The sequence below is a fragment of the Gracilinanus agilis genome, chromosome 2, assembly GCF_016433145.1.
Source record: "Gracilinanus agilis isolate LMUSP501 chromosome 2, AgileGrace, whole genome shotgun sequence".
In the NCBI taxonomy this organism is placed as follows: Eukaryota; Metazoa; Chordata; class Mammalia; order Didelphimorphia; family Didelphidae; genus Gracilinanus; species Gracilinanus agilis.
In genome coordinates this window covers 227840669-227859419 of record NC_058131.1, presented here as the reverse complement: position 1 = coordinate 227859419, position 18751 = coordinate 227840669, and the positions used below count along the sequence as shown (strand labels likewise).

At 40.7% G+C, this 18751-nt stretch overlaps 1 protein-coding gene across 1 annotated transcript in view; it reads left to right on the top strand.

Annotated features, from left to right (window-relative positions):
- The window catches only part of LBH (LBH regulator of WNT signaling pathway), a 28017-nt gene extending 10770 nt beyond the window's left edge, over positions 1-17247 (top strand). Inside the window, exon 3 of the mRNA XM_044663704.1 lies at positions 16330-17247. Within this exon, the coding sequence (XP_044519639.1) occupies positions 16330-16518 (189 nt within the window). The 3' untranslated portion in view covers positions 16519-17247. The remainder of the gene's footprint in view (positions 1-16329) is intronic.
- The last annotated feature ends 1504 nt before the right edge of the window (positions 17248-18751 follow it).

Genomic DNA, 18751 nt, shown 5'->3' with positions numbered 1-18751 from the left:
AAGCCTATCTTAAGAGCTTTCCATGTGCAAAGTCTAGTAGTACTGCTGGGAATACAAATAGGAAAATAGATAGTCCCTGCCTTTAAGGAGCTCACATTCTAATGGGGGAATCAACATGTGGTAACTGGACCTGATTAGTACTGCTTCCCCTAGGTAGAGGTAGTCATGATATACTCATTATTCTTATTTACCTTTACTTATAGGAAATAAAAACTCGTCTAAAGAATAGGCATGCTTTAATCATTCTTGATCATAAAAACAGATCAGTTCAGAGAAAGTTCAAGATATCTTCACTACATTTAATTCCTTCCTAATTCCTTCCTTCCTCCCTCCCTTCCTTCTTTCCTCCCTTCCTTTCTCCTTTCCTTCCTCCCTCCCTTTCTTCCTCCCTTCCTCCCTCCCTTTCTTCCTCCCTTCCTCCCTCCCTTTCTTCCTCCCTTCCTCCCTTTCTTCCTCCCTTCCTCCCTCCCTTTCTTCCTCCCTTCCTCCTTCCCTCCCTTTCTTTCTCCCTTCCTCCCTCCCATCCTTCCTCCCTTCCTCCCTTCCTCCCCTTGACACCCCGGGTTTGACCCTACAGTTTCCTCATTTGTCAGAGGAAGAGGCTGAACTCTTTAAAGATCCATTCCAACTTGATCATTCTGTGTTTTATTGCTGAATGGATATCCTAGCTTTTGGAGGGGAGGGAGAAAGAAAGGAGGAGGAGGAGACAAAGAACATCTCTTGCTTCTGCCTCCCGACTTAAAAGGGCTTGTTAAGTGATAGATTACCCTTTGCTCACAGGATTGTCTGGAGCTGCCCACCATTTTTGGGTGGAGGGAGGGTGGGACAATCGGGAAGTTTAGTGGCCCTGCTCAGCTCCAAATGCTGTGCTTATCTGGAGTCTTCCAAAGAGCTCAGTAAAGCATTGCTTAGTGACCCTGCAGAGGAAGCAGTCCTGCCACCACCAGAAAATAATATACCACAAAAACATCTGACTGAAATCCTCCGTGCCTTCAGACTCTAATGGCACATGCAGACATATCAGTGAAGTTTTAGCAGTTTGGGCTGATTCCAGTCAGGAAGTTAAATTTCAGTGGAACACCAATATCCAAAAACATTTCTCCTGCCCTCTACCTCTTCCTCTGTACCCTATTTCTGCCACCAGATGTTACGTTTGCCGACAATGACTAGCACAGACATTCCCCCCCCCCCTTACTACTGAATGCCCAAAAAAGGTAGTTCAGTCTGAGTGTATATTTGAGGAAGAAGAGGGCGAATTCTCTTGAGAGGCATTAGGTATTGGTCCATATGCACAAGCTCTTTTTTTGTGTTAACCCTTTCCTTCCTGTTGAAAAAAGGAGCACTTCTTTGTGGCTGGCACCTAACCATTTCATAACAACTGCTCCAGTGGGGAAGACTTGGATCATAGGATCACAAATCTGGAGATAGAAGGGAACTCAGAGACCACTGAGTCCAGCTTCTCTTTTATTTATTTATTTATTTATTTATTTATTTATTTGCTTGCTTATTTATTTATTTGTCTGTTTATCTATTTGTTTATTTATTCATTCATTTATTTGTTTATTCATTCATTCATTTACTTATTCATTCATTCATTCATTTATTTGTGTATTTGTTTGTTTATTTATTTATTTGTGCATGCAGATTAGGAGACTGAGACCAAAAAATTAAAATGATTTGCCTAGCACCTCATAGTTAGTGACTGTCTAAAGCAGGTTATGAACTCAGGCCAATCTGACTCTTAAGTGCAGTCATCTATCCACCATGCCATGCTGCTTTTTCTAGAAGAAAGAGCATTGGTTTTGAAGTCATCAAATCGTTATTTATCAACCAACAATCACTTCTTAAACACCTGCTTTGTGTTAGGCTCTGGAGATAATAAAAGACAAAAGTCAAATAATCCTAGAATCCTAGATAACTGGAAGGGATCTTAGAGATGATTAAATTTACTTCTGCAACATCCTCGTCAAGGGACCATCTAATCAATAGACCTGGTTTTTGAATCTTGGCTTCCGTGGCTATCTATGTCGTCCTGGCCAAGTCAATGTAGCTTTACTGACTCAATTTTCTCATCCAAAAAATTATGACGATAGTGATGCTTTTCCAGTATTTATCTCAGCAGGTTCTTGAGAGGAAAGAACTTTGTAAACTGTGAAATAAGGCAATGTAAATAAGGCCTTCAAATACCAACCAACTAGAATGCTAGTAGAAGCATGAATTTAAACAAGTTTTAATAAAAAATTATTGATGCTTTTTCTTTACATCCCTTTTTAATTTTTTTTTAAAATTTTTTCCCTATTTTTTTTCTAGTAACTGCCCACCTCTCTGTATTATGGAAGAGTCCTAGAGGGATATTAGACTACATATATACTATATTCCTACATATCCTCAAGAAAACCCATTCTTATAACAAAAAGAAGTACAATTCAGCAAACATATTAAATTCAGTTGAACGTGCCTGAGGGCATGTACCTCATTCCTATGTGTTCTACCACCTCTTGGTCCAGAAAAGAGAGATCTGGTTTGTGATTGGTCCAGTGGAATCAAGATTCAAGCCTTAATTTTTTTTTTCCCAAGACATGTCTGTGCTGTTAGCTAGGTATGAGAGATATTGTTCTTTAATACAGTGCCCTGCCCCGTGGTAGGTAAATATTGATAAAATTCCATTCAACATTAGCTCGCTTCTACTGAGAATATCAGTGCGCCTTTGTAAGCCCCTAGCAGAAGAAATAGTCTTAAGTAAGCTCCCTGGCTCCAAAGCAGGAACAATGAATTATATAGAACTTGGTGTCATAAGCATTTTCTCTCAGTCATTGACCCAGTCTCCCAACTTGCATGAGAAGGAAGGAGGCCTGCAGGGGTAAGGGAGGAGGAATGTGTTTGGGTGATGGATCTTGTGATTGTAGCCAAGAGCTATTCCTGGGTGTCTAATGAATGTCCTGAAATGATCTCTCAGGGATATGTCCTGAAATCATCTCTTGTGGATATGAAGACAGCCACTCATTCCCATGAGGCTGACGGTTTTAAATGCTTCTTCTGTCAGAGAAAGATGTTCTCCAGGGGGGATGAGGTTCATTCCTCTCCAGCCCTAGCAGCCTGTGGCACTTTTGTCTGGATGCACAGCTGGCCCTCTATCTCCCCATCTGCCCTTCCCTCAACCCCACTACCACCAAAAAGAAAGACGGCTTTTTTTTTTTTATTGTTGTTTTATTTTGTTTTAAATCGGCAAGCCCAATCCTATCTCTGCTACTTCACTCAGACCTCCCACTACCACCAAAAAAAAGAAAGATGGCTTTTTTTTACTGTTGTTTTATTTTGTTTTAAATCGGCAAGCTCAATCCTATCTTTGCTACTTCACTCAGACCTCCCACTACCACCAAAAAGAAAGATGTTTTTTTTTTACTGTTGTTTTATTTTGTTTTAAGTCAGCAAGCCCAATCCTATCTCTGCTACTTCCCTCAGACCTCATGACATTCCCCTAGACGCACGGGCCAGTCTTAGAAAACTCTTTGCTCCCAGTCCAAAGTGGTTTTTTCTCTCCCCTCCTATTAGATGAGCATTTTGACCAGAATGGGGAATATTCTGATGAGTGTCTTAATAGGAAAACATTCTCCTGGCAATGATTTGTTGACGGTGACTGGCAATCAAAAAGGAAACAAACCCCAGATGTGTTCATCTAAACTTATGCTCCTGCCACCCTATCCTTGGGCTGTTGACAGTTATATTTTGGTTGTCCCAAATAGGGAAGAGGTGATTTTTCCAGAGTGTAGACGGAGCAGCATGAACTGGTAGCTCGACATCAGAGGGAAAGTCTCGATATCTTTAGTGGGTCCCAGCACACTCAGAGCCTTGCTTCCTATGCACTTTGGTGTAGGCTGCACCCAGACAAAATAACCGTTACTTATAGCCAGAGTTTTTGCTCCCAAATCCTTAAAATGCTCTCTTCTTCCCTGCTTCCCCACTTCCCAGCCAGAATAGAAGAGGGCATACAGCGCTTTTCCACGTTACTAGGACTCCCAACAAGGCCACCAAGCTCAAAGGCCCTAACTGGTGGGTTTGGGCTTGGTCAAAGATTTTGTGGCTTTTGTACTGAAAAGTTGATTGCAACCTTAAGGAGTTTCTGCTTCCTATACAGACCCTATTAAGCTTATAACACTGAAAGCACTGGCTATTAGGGCCCACCAGAGTGTTTTTGATTGTATATTATTTCTGTGAAGTCTATGGAGATAGCATTATGGAGGACTCTGATGGATAGCAATGTTTTTTTTTTTTTTAAATGCACATATATACACACAACCAAAAAAAATACCCCATGTATTTAAAATTTTTTTTAGATATATTTAAAAAACATCTAATTTTGCTCAGGAAAATTTGTAAATATAACTTTTTTTTTCTTTGAAGGAACATTTGCACTGTGGCAGAGTAGAATGAGTGCTGGATTGTGGTTAGAGGATCTGGGTTTTCAATATTCACTTCTTTTCATCATTTGCTAGCTGGTAACATTCGGCTAAGGCACGGCATCTGTCTAGACCTCAGTTTCTCCGTCTGTAAAATGAGAGGTAGACTAGATGACCTAGAAAATCCTTCCAGTTCCAAATCTGACCTTGTTGGTCTAGCAGGCATTATTTGGAATGCTCATTATGTACGTGAGGTCTATCTCTATATTTATCTTACCTATCTGTCTGTCTAGTCAGTCTAACGCATCATTACTTGGAGGTGACCTGGGTTCTCAAAGATTATATCAGTGAAAATACAAGTTCTAGTAGCTTTTAGAAAGTCTTCAAATAGAGGCCCAGCAATGAAGAGCTGCTATCCAAGGACCAACCCAACTAAATTTAGAGAAGCTAATCACCAGAGGTTTTGGCTACCAAATGATTAAATTATTTTAATCTATTTAAATTAAATATTTAATTGATTATTTAATAGCTACTTCTTTAACCGTCTGTCAAAGCATGGCAGAGGTATCCCACATATCATCTGTGTCAATGAAGAGAGTGTCTATTTTGGTGAAATCATAGATAATTGAAATGGCCACATCTATTTCCATCTTCATTCTGTTAATTGTACTTGAAGATGGCATAGTATAGGGAAGAACCAATTTCATCATTTCAGTATATCTACTACTGCTAAATGGATGCCATGTAGTATAATATTTGACCATCTATTGGCCTTAATTTTCTGTGCCATTTTGGTTTTCTTTGTGCTATCGAACTGACTCAGGGACCTATGAATGAACCTAGATATTATGTCTTCTTGGGTTCTAGGTAGTAGAGTTATAGTCCTAGTAGGACACAAACCAGGAATCATCATGGCCATCTCTCTTCTGATTTTAGGAATACTAAATTAAAAAAAACAAAACCAAAACACCTCTGGCTCCAGCCTCTCTGCTGGCCCTTGGGAAGAACAGTGTTGTGGGCATTTGGTTCCTTGACATTTTTAAAAGCTTGTAGCTCTTGGCTGCACTGCAATAGGCAAACAGTCTGGTGATAGAAACTATGTAAATAGGAAATACTACAGAATTTGTTTTTAAGAGGAGACTGCTGTTTGTTAACATGAAAAAAATATGTCTTGGAGTTTGACTTTGCCCATTATATCCATAAAGATAGCAAATGCCAAGTCATCAATACCGCATTTACTTTTATAATTTCTTCTACTACATGTGTATCTTTTGAAAAATGTTATACTTTTACTTCAAACTGGAGGTTAGACAAGAAGATAATTCCAATATCCAGGGACCTGGGCCTCTAATCATAGCAACTTTCATTAATCTTAAGGATTATTCCCATTAAAAAAAAAAAGAGTAGTGGAATTGTATAGTTGGAAGGGTCTTTAGTGGCCTTTTAATCCAACCTCCAACTCAGTATCATTCCCCTCCACATCATCTTTGACACTGAAACACTTCTGGTGACAAGGAAACCCACTACCCAACAGGCTGGCTATCCCATTTATAGGTCTTTTTAATTATGGGAAAGTTCTTAGATTTTTGTAAAAATCTTGCTCCTTGTAATTTTGGCCCATTGGGTCCTAGTTTTGCCCTCCGAAGAGACTCATTAAGTGTATCCTTTTATCTACATGGATTTGGAGTCTAGATCACAAAAGGTTTTTACTTCTATATGTACCTGTTTCCTTCCATCATTGAATGTAAATTATTTGAAATCAGGGACCATTTGATTTTTGTATTTGAGTCATAGGAGCTACCACAGTTCCTCACATGTACTAGGTACTTTAAAAGCTTGTTGGATGAGTGACAGCAATATCTCCTTTAACCTAAATACTTTACCTTTATTGATACTGCCTATGTTTGCATTAGCTTTTTATTTTTAAAAAAACCCTTACCTTCTTTTTTTTTTTTTTTTTTACTATTTACTGCTATTACAATTACTATGTATTGGTTCTAAGGCAGAAGAGTGGTAAGGGTGGGCAATGGGGGTCAAGTGACTTGCCCAGAGTCACACAGCTTAGGAAGTGTCTGAGGCCAATTTGAACCTAGAACCTCCTGTCTCTAGGCCTGGCTCTCAATCCACTGAGCCATCCAGCTGCCCACTGCATGAGCTTTTTAAACAGCCAAGTCACCCTATTTATTCATGTTGAGCTTACAGACAACTAAAACTACTGGATTTTTTTCACATGAATTATGACATGACCAGACCTCTTATGTCTTATACTTTTAATGCAATTGAATCTTTCAACTCAATGTAAAATCTTGCATTTAGAAAATGAGTCTGATTCTGGTTATAATGAGTGAGAATTATTCTAAGTGGAAATGTCTTTGTTGGTAAGTGAAAAATAAGGAATAATAAAGGTTCAAGACAAAAATTGGAGGAGTCCTCAATAAAGAAAGTGTAACTGAAATCATGACAGTACCTGAATTCCTTCAAGAAATAACGCAAAAGGAGAACAAAAGGTCAAGGAAGAGCTTTTTAGTTGAAGGTTTGGAAGATAGAAAAGGAAATCGAGAGAAACTAGAGCAAAGGAGAGAATTAGGAAGGTGCAATATCACATCAAGAGAAGAAGGGGAGCCTTTCCAGAAGTAAGGACAGTCAAGCATCACTAAAGGAACGGGGAAACGTAGAGGATTTGGCCAGAAACAAATTATTATGGAACCTAGTGAGTCATTTCAGCAATGTCGTAGGAATAGCATAGACCTGCCCACATCACTGCCTTGCTCAAGAAGCTTCAATAACTACCTTTTGTCCCCAGAATGAAATACAAGCTCCTTTGTTTGGCATTTAAGCCCTTTGAATTTGGCTCCAACATATCTTTCTATACTTACTTCACATTCCTCCTCTCTTACCCAACATTCCTGCCAAACTAGCCAACTTATCGTTTTTTTGACAACAGTGCAGAACATTCCATCTCCCAGCCTAGTCAGTGTCCTCCTCCCCCCTCTGCCTTTTTAGAACCCTGAGCTCCCTTCCAGGCCCCCTTCTAGAGCACTTACCAAGGGAGGCACATCCCTGATCTTCTCTCTGCCTTACTTTTTTATACTCGACACCCCTCTGCCCCCATTACTCTGTATCTACTTAGTATATTTGATTTTCTGCATATATATTGATTTCTCCCAGTAAAATATAAGCTCCCTGAGCTCAGGGACTGTTCCACTGTCTGGGACTTAGTAAATGTTCGATGAACATTTATTGAATTGGTTTGGATCGATGGGAGCCAGATTTCAGGAGCTGAGAGGGGATGGAGGGTGAAGAAGTAAAGGCCATGGATGTAGACCAATACACTCAAAGAATTAAGCTTCAAAAGGGAGGGGGAAAATTAGTTAGTATCTAAAAGTGGCCATAGGGTCGAGTGAAAGTTTTTTGATAAAATAAGAGAGTCTAAAAATAAAATAAATATAAAAAGTATAAGTAAAAAATAAAATAAGAAAAAGGCATTGAAATGGAAAGACTGATGCAGTAATCTTGGTAAGGACTTTCCAGAAGAGGCCCCAAGGAATTTGATCTGGCATATAAAAGAAGGGATTATCTTTAGAGAGGCCCATGACAAGGCTAATATAAAAGAATTCCTTATAGATGGCCTCCATCTTTTCCCACAGATGTGGGCAGCTTTGAAGAAAGCATTCCCATGAGCATTCAAAGGTTTCATTCCCTTACTGATTTATTAGTTATACAGTGATTAGTCTTAACATTTGGTGGGAAGTTAGCTCTCCTAATGGTTTTCTTTTTGGTAGTGTTGCTTTGAGTGGAGAGACCACAGGATGGGTGTGTGCTTGAAAGATGCTTTGCAAAGTGGTTCAAAAGTGGAGTTTACACAAAGCATTTCCTTTCCCTTCCCTTTCGAGCTTACACACCTTAAGTCTAGCAGACAAGGAAGTGGCTAGCACCCAACTCTGATGGGAAGAGGACTTCTTGGAGGGGACAGATTGCCTTTCACCTCTAGCCCAGGGAGCTGGAAGAGGAAAAGAAGGAGAGTGCATGAAGGAAAAGGAAAGGAATAGGTGTTGACTAGATCTTCTTCCCTTACCCTGTATGTAGCCCTTAAATTTAACCCTTTGTCTGATCTTCCAGAGACAAAACACATCCAACCCCCTGTTGCTTCCATTACAAAGTGCAGTCATTATTCCAAAGGGGTTCAGGGAAGATATTTTTTTGGATATATCAAAATTGCATGCATGTGTGGGGAGAGGGGAGAAGGGGTGGTGTTGGGATAGAAGAATGGACAATACACAAAGGTGGAAAATATGGTGCCTGGTTTTATTTGAATCACTAATTTTACACTAAGCTGTCTATGTTATAAGTAGCTCCATCTAGGAAGAATAAACAAAGATAAAGATTGTTACTGCTTTTAAGCCAGTGGCAAGGGGGTAAGAAAAATCTCTATTACTCTGAATATCTGTCAAGAAGATTACTACCACTCTGCAAAATTCTAGTGTTTCTCAATATGTGTCCTCATCCTCAACTGAGGAGGTGGCAGCTTCATTAACATTTCTGCTGGTTCATAGTGGGCAAAAATGAGATTATCTGTAATGAGACTCAGGGCCAGATATAGCATTGGGGGATGGATAGACATGAGCCAGCAAGCTCTGGTGGATCACTTTAGGCTCGTTAAAAGCAGACAGAAAACTTGTTGGGTATCGTGGCAAGAGTAGAGAAGGCATCACTTTGGAGTAGTGGAAAGGGCACTCATCATCTACAAGTCAAAAGACAGGGCGTCTGTGTCTTAACTTAGTGCTGTTGTCCTTAGGCCAATTACTTCTCCTCTCTGGTTCTCTCATTTTCTCATCTGCAAAATGAAGAGGTTGGACAGGATGATCTCTAAAGTTCCTCCCAGAGCTACGATTCTATGATTATTTGGATAACGAATTTCCCTAGTATTCTGGAAACATGACCAAGTCAACTCAAACTCTTTTGGCCTGCCCTTTGGGAGAATCTGAGATCCAAAGAGGTGTGAATTGAAAGTATCAGAGTCAACCACTTGGGCCTTCCTACTGCAGGGTGTTTAATCCCACTTTCCCTGGACTGGAGCTAGCTAGCTTAGGACAAAGACTGTTCTCTTCAGGCTAGTTCAGTTTTGCCTTGGGACCCACTGGATTACACGGGAAGTTCCATTTTATTCTCAGGTTTGGAGAAAGGAAGTTGCCCCTTCTGGTGTGGCTATTGCCAATACCCTTCAGGATTCAGACTAATTATTTATTATGAGGCTTTGGCTCATGCTACCACCTCCATTTCTCTCCCTCTTCCCCTACCCCCAGCAGGGAAAGCAGGATGTGCAGGCTACTGCTGTCTCAGCTTGCAGAGCTGGTAATTAGCCCTTTGTGTCCTCTTAACTACCTTTCATCTCTCCATCAGCTGGTGTCTGCTTTCCCTATTAGCATCTCTCAGCTCTTTGCTGACCACTCCTTTCCCATTGTAGTAGGCCAGCTCATATGTTTGTCAGGGTGATGGAAGATGGTTGTACACAAACACACACAGATATACACAGACGGAGGGCTGGTCTTACCAGAATCACTAACATTTTCCATTCGAGATGCCAAATATCTTTCTTTTCTCCCCACCCCAGAGTAAGTCAGGTTTAGGTCACCTGGCTCAGAGGGAGACAGATGATAGCCAGGCCCTCAAATTTAGGGCCTTTAGAAACCATGGTATTGCCTTTCAGTTTCCCTCCATGGGTGAAATGGGAGATGGCAAACTTGCTACTTTTACACCTAAGCAAAACGACCTGATGACTACTTCTTAATTCCCAAATTCTTTTTCTCAGCTTCACCAGATTCCTTTCCCCAGAGGTCTCCAGTTCAGTGATTGAAGAGGAATGGGTGGACTCAGTGCCTGAACTCTCTATAGGGGCAGTTCATTGGGGGTTGGGGTGAGTGGGTTGGGGATGGATGGAAGTGGTGGGAGTATCGGGTGGAGATGAAAACTAAATGCTAGATTTGGCTCAACTGTTCCTACACTACAAAAGAAGTACAAAATCTGTCAGGGCTCTAAATGTTAGCACCCTGGGACAAAGTTTTGGTCATCTCTCCTTAGTTTCAGTTCTGTTTGGAGCAGAAAATAGATTTGCAAATGCTTTCCTGAAATGGGTATTTCAGCTGTAAACTTTCCATTCAACAGATATTTGAGATATCGAAATGTCCTCTACTGTGCTAAGTGCTCATAATCTCATTGGTCTCCCCTCCAACCTAGGATATGAAAGAGTAAACATTAAAGCTGTCTTCTGTCTGGGGCAGCCCTTAGTTGTTTTTAAATTATTTTTTATTTGTTTCATTAAATATTTCCCAATTCATGTAAATAGCCCTTAGTTTTTGGCCAATCTTTCAGTATCTCTGCCAAAAGCCTTCTCCCTTATTGCGTTGTGAAATAGCTTAGTTTCCTAGGCTCTTAACCTTGAACATCATTGGTGGTGGATATTTGGAAAGTTGGGGAGGCTCTGGCTTGCAGGTGAGCCACAGTTGGGTATCACCTTTGGGCATGCCTTGGTGAGGCAGTGTGGTGTAGTGAGATATGGGATATAGTAGCATTATGATAAAGGGGTGAGAACCATGGGACTTGGAGCCAGAGGTCCTTAGAGTCAAAATCTGGCTTTTGTTATTTACTAAGTGCTTGACTTTGGGGAATGTGTTTCCCTTCTAAGCTTTCTAAGATTCTTGTTTTATAAAGGGGTTGGGGGTGGTGTCAGTCTCTGAACCTATGAATTGATCTACAATTCCAAATTAAGTGCCTGTAATTCTAGGCATTCTCTAGAATTGAAATTGTGCTGGAATTGTATTCGAACTAGACTCACCCCAGAATGTGAGTTGTGGTACTGTAACTCCCTTAACTTTTCTGGATTTCCCTTTTCTCATCTGTAAAATGGGGACAATAGTGCCTTTGAGTTGCTTTTGGCCAGAGGAGGAAGTTTAACCAGAAGTGGGTTCTTTCTTGGGTTAGGGATAGCTAAGAATTTATTTCCTCCTTGTTTTTGTTACCCAACATTTAACAGAGAGCCTGACTTAACTCCCCCAATCCAATGCAAAACACCCTCAGTCCCTACCTATCACGTGTCTAAAATAGTCCAACTTGAGTCCTTATATATATATATTTTTCCCCCACCCCTTAAAACTGCAGTTGCAATCTCTCATTTTTCTGCTGCCTTGATGATTAAAAAGCATGACTTAGTGGAAAAATCTCGACCTCCTTGGGGTCAGCCTCTCTCACAGCAGCTGTGAGAGATAAGATTGTGCTGGCAGCCAACAGCTCAGTGGCTTGTTGGGAGCATTTCTGTTTGTTTAGAAGGAAATGTTGAGCTTCTTGGTTTGGGGATTGTTCCTTTTCCCTCCTCTTTTTGGGGTAGAACCCCCCTTTTTTTCAGAAGAATAAGTTGGTACAATCTGCTGATAAGATCTCTACTGGGAGACTTCGGCCAAGAGGCAGCTCAATTATTACACAATTTTTTTTTTTCCCACAGAATTAGCAGGTTTTAGAACCTTTTTTTAAAAAAAAGGAAAGAAAAAAAAAAAAAAACCTAGCAAGAGCCTCCTTTGAGCAAACCAGGGAGCAAAGTTCTCTGGCAAGGAAGCAGTGCTGAATCTTTTGAGTCTCAGGGGACGGCTTTCTCATGCAGTAGGACCCAACTCTTGGGATAAAAGTTGTTGTTTGTTCATTTTAATTATAGTATATTAGTGTCTTTGCCTCTCTTTTGAAGATCAGGAATGAGCTATTGCCTTAGTGCAACTGCCATCAATAAGGAGCCAGTTTTGTGGACTCCACGGAAGTCTTCTGTGGAGCTCACTCAAGGCCTGGAAGAGATAACACTAGATTCTTGAAAGTTGAAGGTCTTGTCAGAGCAGGACAATTAGAGCTCTGGGCAGGCCTCCTGCCTTAGGGTGATGAGCATAGGCCTGGCACTGTCCTCTTTGTGTGTGCCTGCCCTAGGCAGAATGTTGACCACCAAAGCAAGTCATGAAGGGACTCTACAAGAACCATCCCCATCAACAAAGTCACATGCCTGGGAAGGGTTAAAGTTTATCTTGGGCTTGGTATCTTTCATTCAAGTCACTAAAACCTTTTTGCTCATTGATCTCAAGTCAGTCAACAGGCATTAAGTGCCTACTGTGTTATAGACACCATGCTAAGAGATGGGAATACAGAGAGAAAAAGTGAGACAGCCCTTGCCATCAAGGCCTTTCTATCTTTTTCCTCTTTTCTTTCTGTTGTTACTGCTGCTACTACTACAATTATGATCACCTGACATTTTATTTAAATGTTTAACTATATTTCCAACTTAGAATTAAGTGTATCACTCCATGGAACAGTATTTATTTTTTAAAAAAACTTTAAGGGAAATGCATTGTAGGAGGCTTTATCTTAATTCGATGACCAGACATTTTTTTTCCCCTGAATTTACCTACAGATATTACAGAAGACTAACAATCAATTTGGAGATTTTCAAAGTGTTTTACACATATTATACCAACATCATATCCTTTGCATTTTAGAGAAGGGGAGGTGGTAGTAGAAGGTGACAACAACTATGGAGAAGTTGCCAACACTTTGTTTATGCCATCATTTTTTTTTTTTTCAGGAGAAAATGATATCAGGCTATTTGGGAAGTGGTCTGTCCTGATTGCATTTTCCCTCTTCAGGTAGACCCTTTCCTTCTACTTGCTCAATAACCCAGACTTATGCCTGGTATAACTTAACTCAGCATGATCGGAGCCAAGGAAAAGGGTCTGATGAATCTTGCAAAGAGAAATAAAGTAATTTGGCTTAAGATCATCTTTCCAGAGTTTGCAGGAAGAGACTCAGCATCCAGGTCTCCAGACTGTTCATTGTATTATCTCTCAGGTTCTCTTCACCTTTTATCAGATTTTAGTTAGAGCAAGCATATGGCCTTAATTTCTCCTTTTTCCATTGTGCTCCATTACCTGGGGGTGCAGGTGGGGGAGCTATAATTCATAATATTCCAGAATGTGAACTGGAGGCAACTGAAATCTCTCTTGCTTCTCCCTTTTGTAGAATGAATATGTCCTGGAATTTATCTGTAGGCCTGAGCCTTTGATACTTCTGCTAAGGACAGAGGGGATTGAGTATGGTGGTCTAGACTGGCTTATCGAAGTCTAACTTTAAGATTTTTGCAGCTGAGGCCCACCCCCTTCTTAGGTATGAGTGATCTCTTTAATTGCATGAAGGTTTAGTAACAACCTTTTAAAAAGTGTTTTCACCTGGCCCATCTCTTGGACTTCTGTGGAAACTGCTTGCATTAATAGTCTTAATTATGGTCTTGTGCAGACCAATAGTAGGGGTCAGTTCAAATATTCAGCTGTATACTTTGCTTTCCCTTGCACCATCTCTTAATGGGTTTGTTTGTAAAAGGGTCAAGAAATAGAATATTTTTTTTGTCTTGAAAGGAGTCAAGTAATAGATTTTTTTCCTCCTTAGGCGGTCTCCTTTCATTTATTTCACCATATTCGTGTTATTATTTTCCTGTCACTCTTCTCTAGAACCCCTACCCTAGAGGGCTATACTTCAGCATGAATGGGGTCTAGAAGGGGAAAATGTACAATTCCTCCTGCATTGCCCTCAGTGGAAAGATTTCCATTTTGTCCACTTTAGTAATGCTGAGTTCTTTTTTTTTAATTAAAAAAAATTTTTAACCATTACCTTCTATCTTTAAATCAATACTAAGTTTCTCTCTTTAAATCGATACTAAATTTTGGTTCTAAGGCAGAAGAGTGGTAAGAATTAGGTAATTGGAGTTAAGTGACTTGCCCAGGTCACACAGCTAGGAAATGTCTGAAGTGTGAGATTTGAATAGAGAACTTCCACCTTCAGGTCTGGCCCTTCTATCCTTGGTCTATTTAGCTGTCCCATAATGCTGAGTTCTAAATAATTTGAGCAATTGAAATCATTCAGAAAGTAGGGGACTCACTTTCTGGGGACCCTTATCTGACATAGCGGTTCTTTGCTTCTCCCTGAAAGTTTTTTTCCTCTGGAATGCCACTTCACTGCCTTTTTATGAGGCTTGTTAAATTTTTAATGTTGCCCAGTTGTGCAGCTGGCTTAAGATTTAATCCCTGTCAATAGGCCTTTATGGGATAAATAGTTGATCATTCATCCAGTGGCATGGAGAGGATTCCTTGAGGTTGGTAGTTCTTAGAATCCTCCGTAGAAAATGGAATGCTTTTCCAATGGGCTCACTTGATTGGACTCCTGCCTAGAGCAGCAGATGCCTGGGATTGGGGCTGTGCCCTATTCCTAATTAGTGGTAAAAGTAAACTTCAACCATATTTGTAGTTAGGAAAAATTTCTTCTCTTTGGGGCAGCAGGGAAAGGTAACGTGTTAGTGTTCACAATACAACAACCAAGAATGGCACAAATTGCAAGATGATGACGTTGTCTAAATTCTCCTGTTACCAGAACTTTAGACCTCCTAATGTTTCAGAACCTCCTTAATGAGATCTAGAAGTGCTCAAGAGAGTTTGATTTAACCATCCACATGGGAAAAATCAAGTGGATGAAGAATGCTTATAGGCCAGACTATGACATGCAGTCAGATTGACAAGCTGTAGAGCTCTTTGAGCAATATATGGCAAATGGATAGTGAGTTGAACCTAGAATTTAAAAAGACTTTTGGGAAGTTGCAAAAGCCTTTTAATAACCCTTAAGCTTCTTCCTGGAACAAAGAGACTCTGTAAACAAGAAACACTATTTTCTAGGTTTCAAAAACTTCTTGATTTGACTCTGGGAAGAGTTTGGAGGAGTGAGGTCTCAAATGTGAAGACCTCAAATCCTTTTTTTCCCCTGGCATTTAAAAAAACATTTGTTTTTTTATCACCTACATTTTCCAATGTATCTCTTTCCCCTCTTCCCACAGTCATCCCTCATAGCAAAGAATAAAAAAAAGAAAAAGAAGCGAGTTAAACAAATCAGCCAAGGAAAAAGAGCTAACATGTGGTGTTTCACAGCTGTAGTCCTTCCACCTCTGCAAAGAAGGGGGAAGGTACCTTTTCATATCTCTTCTATGGGGCCCAAATTGGTCAATATAATTTCAAAATACTCAGTTTAAATTGTCTTGTTCAAGTTCTTTGATAATATATTATAGTTGGTGTGAATTTTGTTTTCGTGACTCTGCTTACTTCACATTTCATCAGTTCATATGTAAGACTCTCTGTGCTTTTCAAGATTTATCATATTCACCATTTCTTAAAGCACAGTAAAATTTCATTACATTCCTGGGCCACAGCCTGTTTTGCCAACCTATTTGTTTAGCTAAGTTTTAAGTTCTTTTGACAGCTGCAGGAGTTCAGTGATCAAACCTTGGAGGCTATCTTAGAGTAGAAATGGAGACTTGAAAAAGTGAAAAAAAAAGAAAAAATGAAATGAAAACAATGAAAATTCTCAGCTTTGCTTATTACTCCAGTCCAGATCTTTGGTCATCCATAATTCTACTTTGATTTTCTGGTTGACAGTATGCACTGTGAGAGTGGAGGGCCTATGGAATGGTGGTATGACTTGGAACTCATTTATTGAAAAATGCAGGTGGAAAATTTCCAAACAGAGTCTTACATATGAACTGATGAAATCTGAAGTAAGCAGAGTCAAGAAAAAGAAATTCACATTGACTATAATGTATTATCAAAGAATTTGAACAAAACAATTGAAACTGAGTATTTTAAAATTATATTGACCAATTTGGGCCCCATAGAAGAGATATGAAAAGAAGGTACCTTCCCCCTTCTTTGCAGAGGTGGAAATAATCCAAGTGATTATTTCACTATAAGATTAAAAACAACTTTTCCTTATCCTTATCTGATAGGAGTATAATGCTTTAAAGCACATCATTAATTGCCCCCAATACCTTCAGCTTTCCTTTGCCTCTTATCCCCTATCTTTCTCATTTCAGATCTTTCCAGATCCCTCTGACTTTGAGTGCATCTGCAAACTGAAGGACCGCCTCCCTTCCATTGTGGTGGAGCCCACAGAGGGAGAAGTGGAAAGTGGGGAGCTCAGATGGCCCCCAGAGGAGTTCGTGGTCCATGAAGATGCGAAAGAAAAGAAAGAAGAAAAAGAGAAAGAGAACAAGGAGCAGTAAATCTATTGAGGGGGCACCCAAAGGGGGCAAAAAAAAATACATGTAAACTGTATTTTTTTTCCCATCATGGTGGAAAATGAGTGAGCCACAGTAGTTCTGAAAATGTCTAATGACAGCTTCAATTTTGCACCTGCGAGATCACTGGGTTGGTTTTCTTTTTTTTTTTTTTATATGTATTTTTTTTTTCCGAAAGCAATATGTCCAGCAGCTGAGTCCTCAATGCAAAGATCAGCAAGGCCTTCTGAGAAAGGAAGTCACTTAACTGGGGTTGGGGAAGTGTCTGCTGCTTTGAGATCACTATCTGAACTCTGCATAGTCTAGAGGAGTTGTGATATTCCAGGGGGGGTTTGGTAAAAGGCAGAGCAAGTAAGGAACATTCTGAGGCAAAAAACAGTCTACAAAAATAAGAGAAAATAAAGGTTTAAGAAAACAACTCAGCAAAGAACTACAGCCAGAAAGCATTCAGAGGGAACTAGTGCTGGCTCAAAAGTACATCAGTAGATAGAGTCATCATCTCTCCCATTTTTCTCTTTTTTCCCCATTTGTTTCTGTTCAGAGTGTGTTTGAATGGGTTAACAAGGGAGGAGGGGGAAAGAGACCACATTGGGAGCTCTCTAATGTCAAAACAGGCAATGGGTTGTGAGGCAGGCATGTGGGAAAGTCCCTTGATCACCTCCCTCCTCCCCTCCTTTTTTCCCCCCCTGCTCGCCCTCTTCCTCTACAGAAGACTTTCCCCCATGTTTATCTGTCTTTTTTTTTTTTTTTTTTTTTTTTTGTGGGTGGGCAGGGCAAGTCTTTCTAGGCTCCATTTCCCAAAATACCCATCCAGTTTTTGTTCTTGGAGCCCTAGTATCCCATGTTCCCTTATAGGGGGGATGGGGAGGATAGGAAAGCCCTAGGATGAATCCTTTGCCCTTCTTAGGGTGAAAGGCACTTGTCAGTGGACCTCTCTCCTCTCTTCATTCCCTTGACCTGAGCAGGAAGTTTGGAAATGGTTAGGTTCTCTTTCTTTAATTAACTCTTTCTTCCGAAGACCCTGTACCAATCTCTGAGCTGAATATTCTGCTCCCCCCTCCTACCCTGACCTGTTTGAATCTAGCCAGTCTGATTTAGCTATTGGCCTGCAGCCTCCCTGTCACCTTGAATCTTCTCTCTCCTTTTTATGAAAAGCGGAGGAGTGAGTGGAAGAGAAACCTTTATCTCCTGGTATCGTTTTTGGATGGGAGCTGACTTCCTTCTGGTCAGGAAGGCCATTGGAGCCTGGGAAGTGGTAGGATTAAGGGTTGGGGAGTGGTAGGGACAGGAGGAGGAGAAGTGAGAAGGGTGGCACGTGGTGGGTCGAGTGCCAGCAGTGTTGTGACCAAGTTGGAAATTAGAGGGTGTCATGAGATACCTTGCAGCTTTCCAAGTTCTGGAGAGATGGGTATTGTCTGTGTGTGGCTGGGAGGGAGAAGGCTTATCCTGGGTTGCTTTGCTCTTGAGGAGGCTCCAGGAAGGAAAGGATATTGTACTCAGACCCAGGTTCTCCCCAACATCCCCCTAATTCTGTCCCCCTCCTCCTCCTCCTTCCTCTCATCTTGGCCCTTTGTCTGGAAGGGCAGCTTCCACAGGAACACTGGGAGCTCACTTGTGAGCTGGCTACAGCGAGGCCCTCCAGTTTGAAATCCAGGGTCTGAAGAACAAATTATAGAAATATTTCTATCTTGTTGCTAGAACCTATGTGGCTTCTACTGAGACAGAGAGAGACAATGTGATAAGGAATCAGACTTGGAAGCATTCCTTGGGCATAACAAGGGAACCCAAGGCACTTGACCATGGCCTCCCTACTTCTAGTCAGTCCCATTTCAGCTCCTAGTCTTGGACTGTGTGTAATATATTTGTATTTAATACCTCATGGGTAGTATGGTCTTGGGGAAGGCTGGGGAAGGGTGTTGCTTTTATATATCAGCAGGACCAGGTTTGAAGGGGGTATCCCTCCCCTCTCCACCCCTCTCCCCCCAATCTCATCCACTTGTATTATAAACATTGATGGCAATAATTTTTAGCTCCATACTGTGGCAGCAGGCCAGCAAGTGTGGGGAGAAGACCCACTCCCTATAGTTTCTGCTGGTGACCCATGATAGGTCTGCCTCTCTCTTTTTCTTTCTCTTTCTTTCTTTCTTTCTTTCTTTCTTTCTTTCTTTCTTTCTTTCTTTCTTTCTTTCTTTCTTTCTTTCTTTCTTTCTTTCTTTCT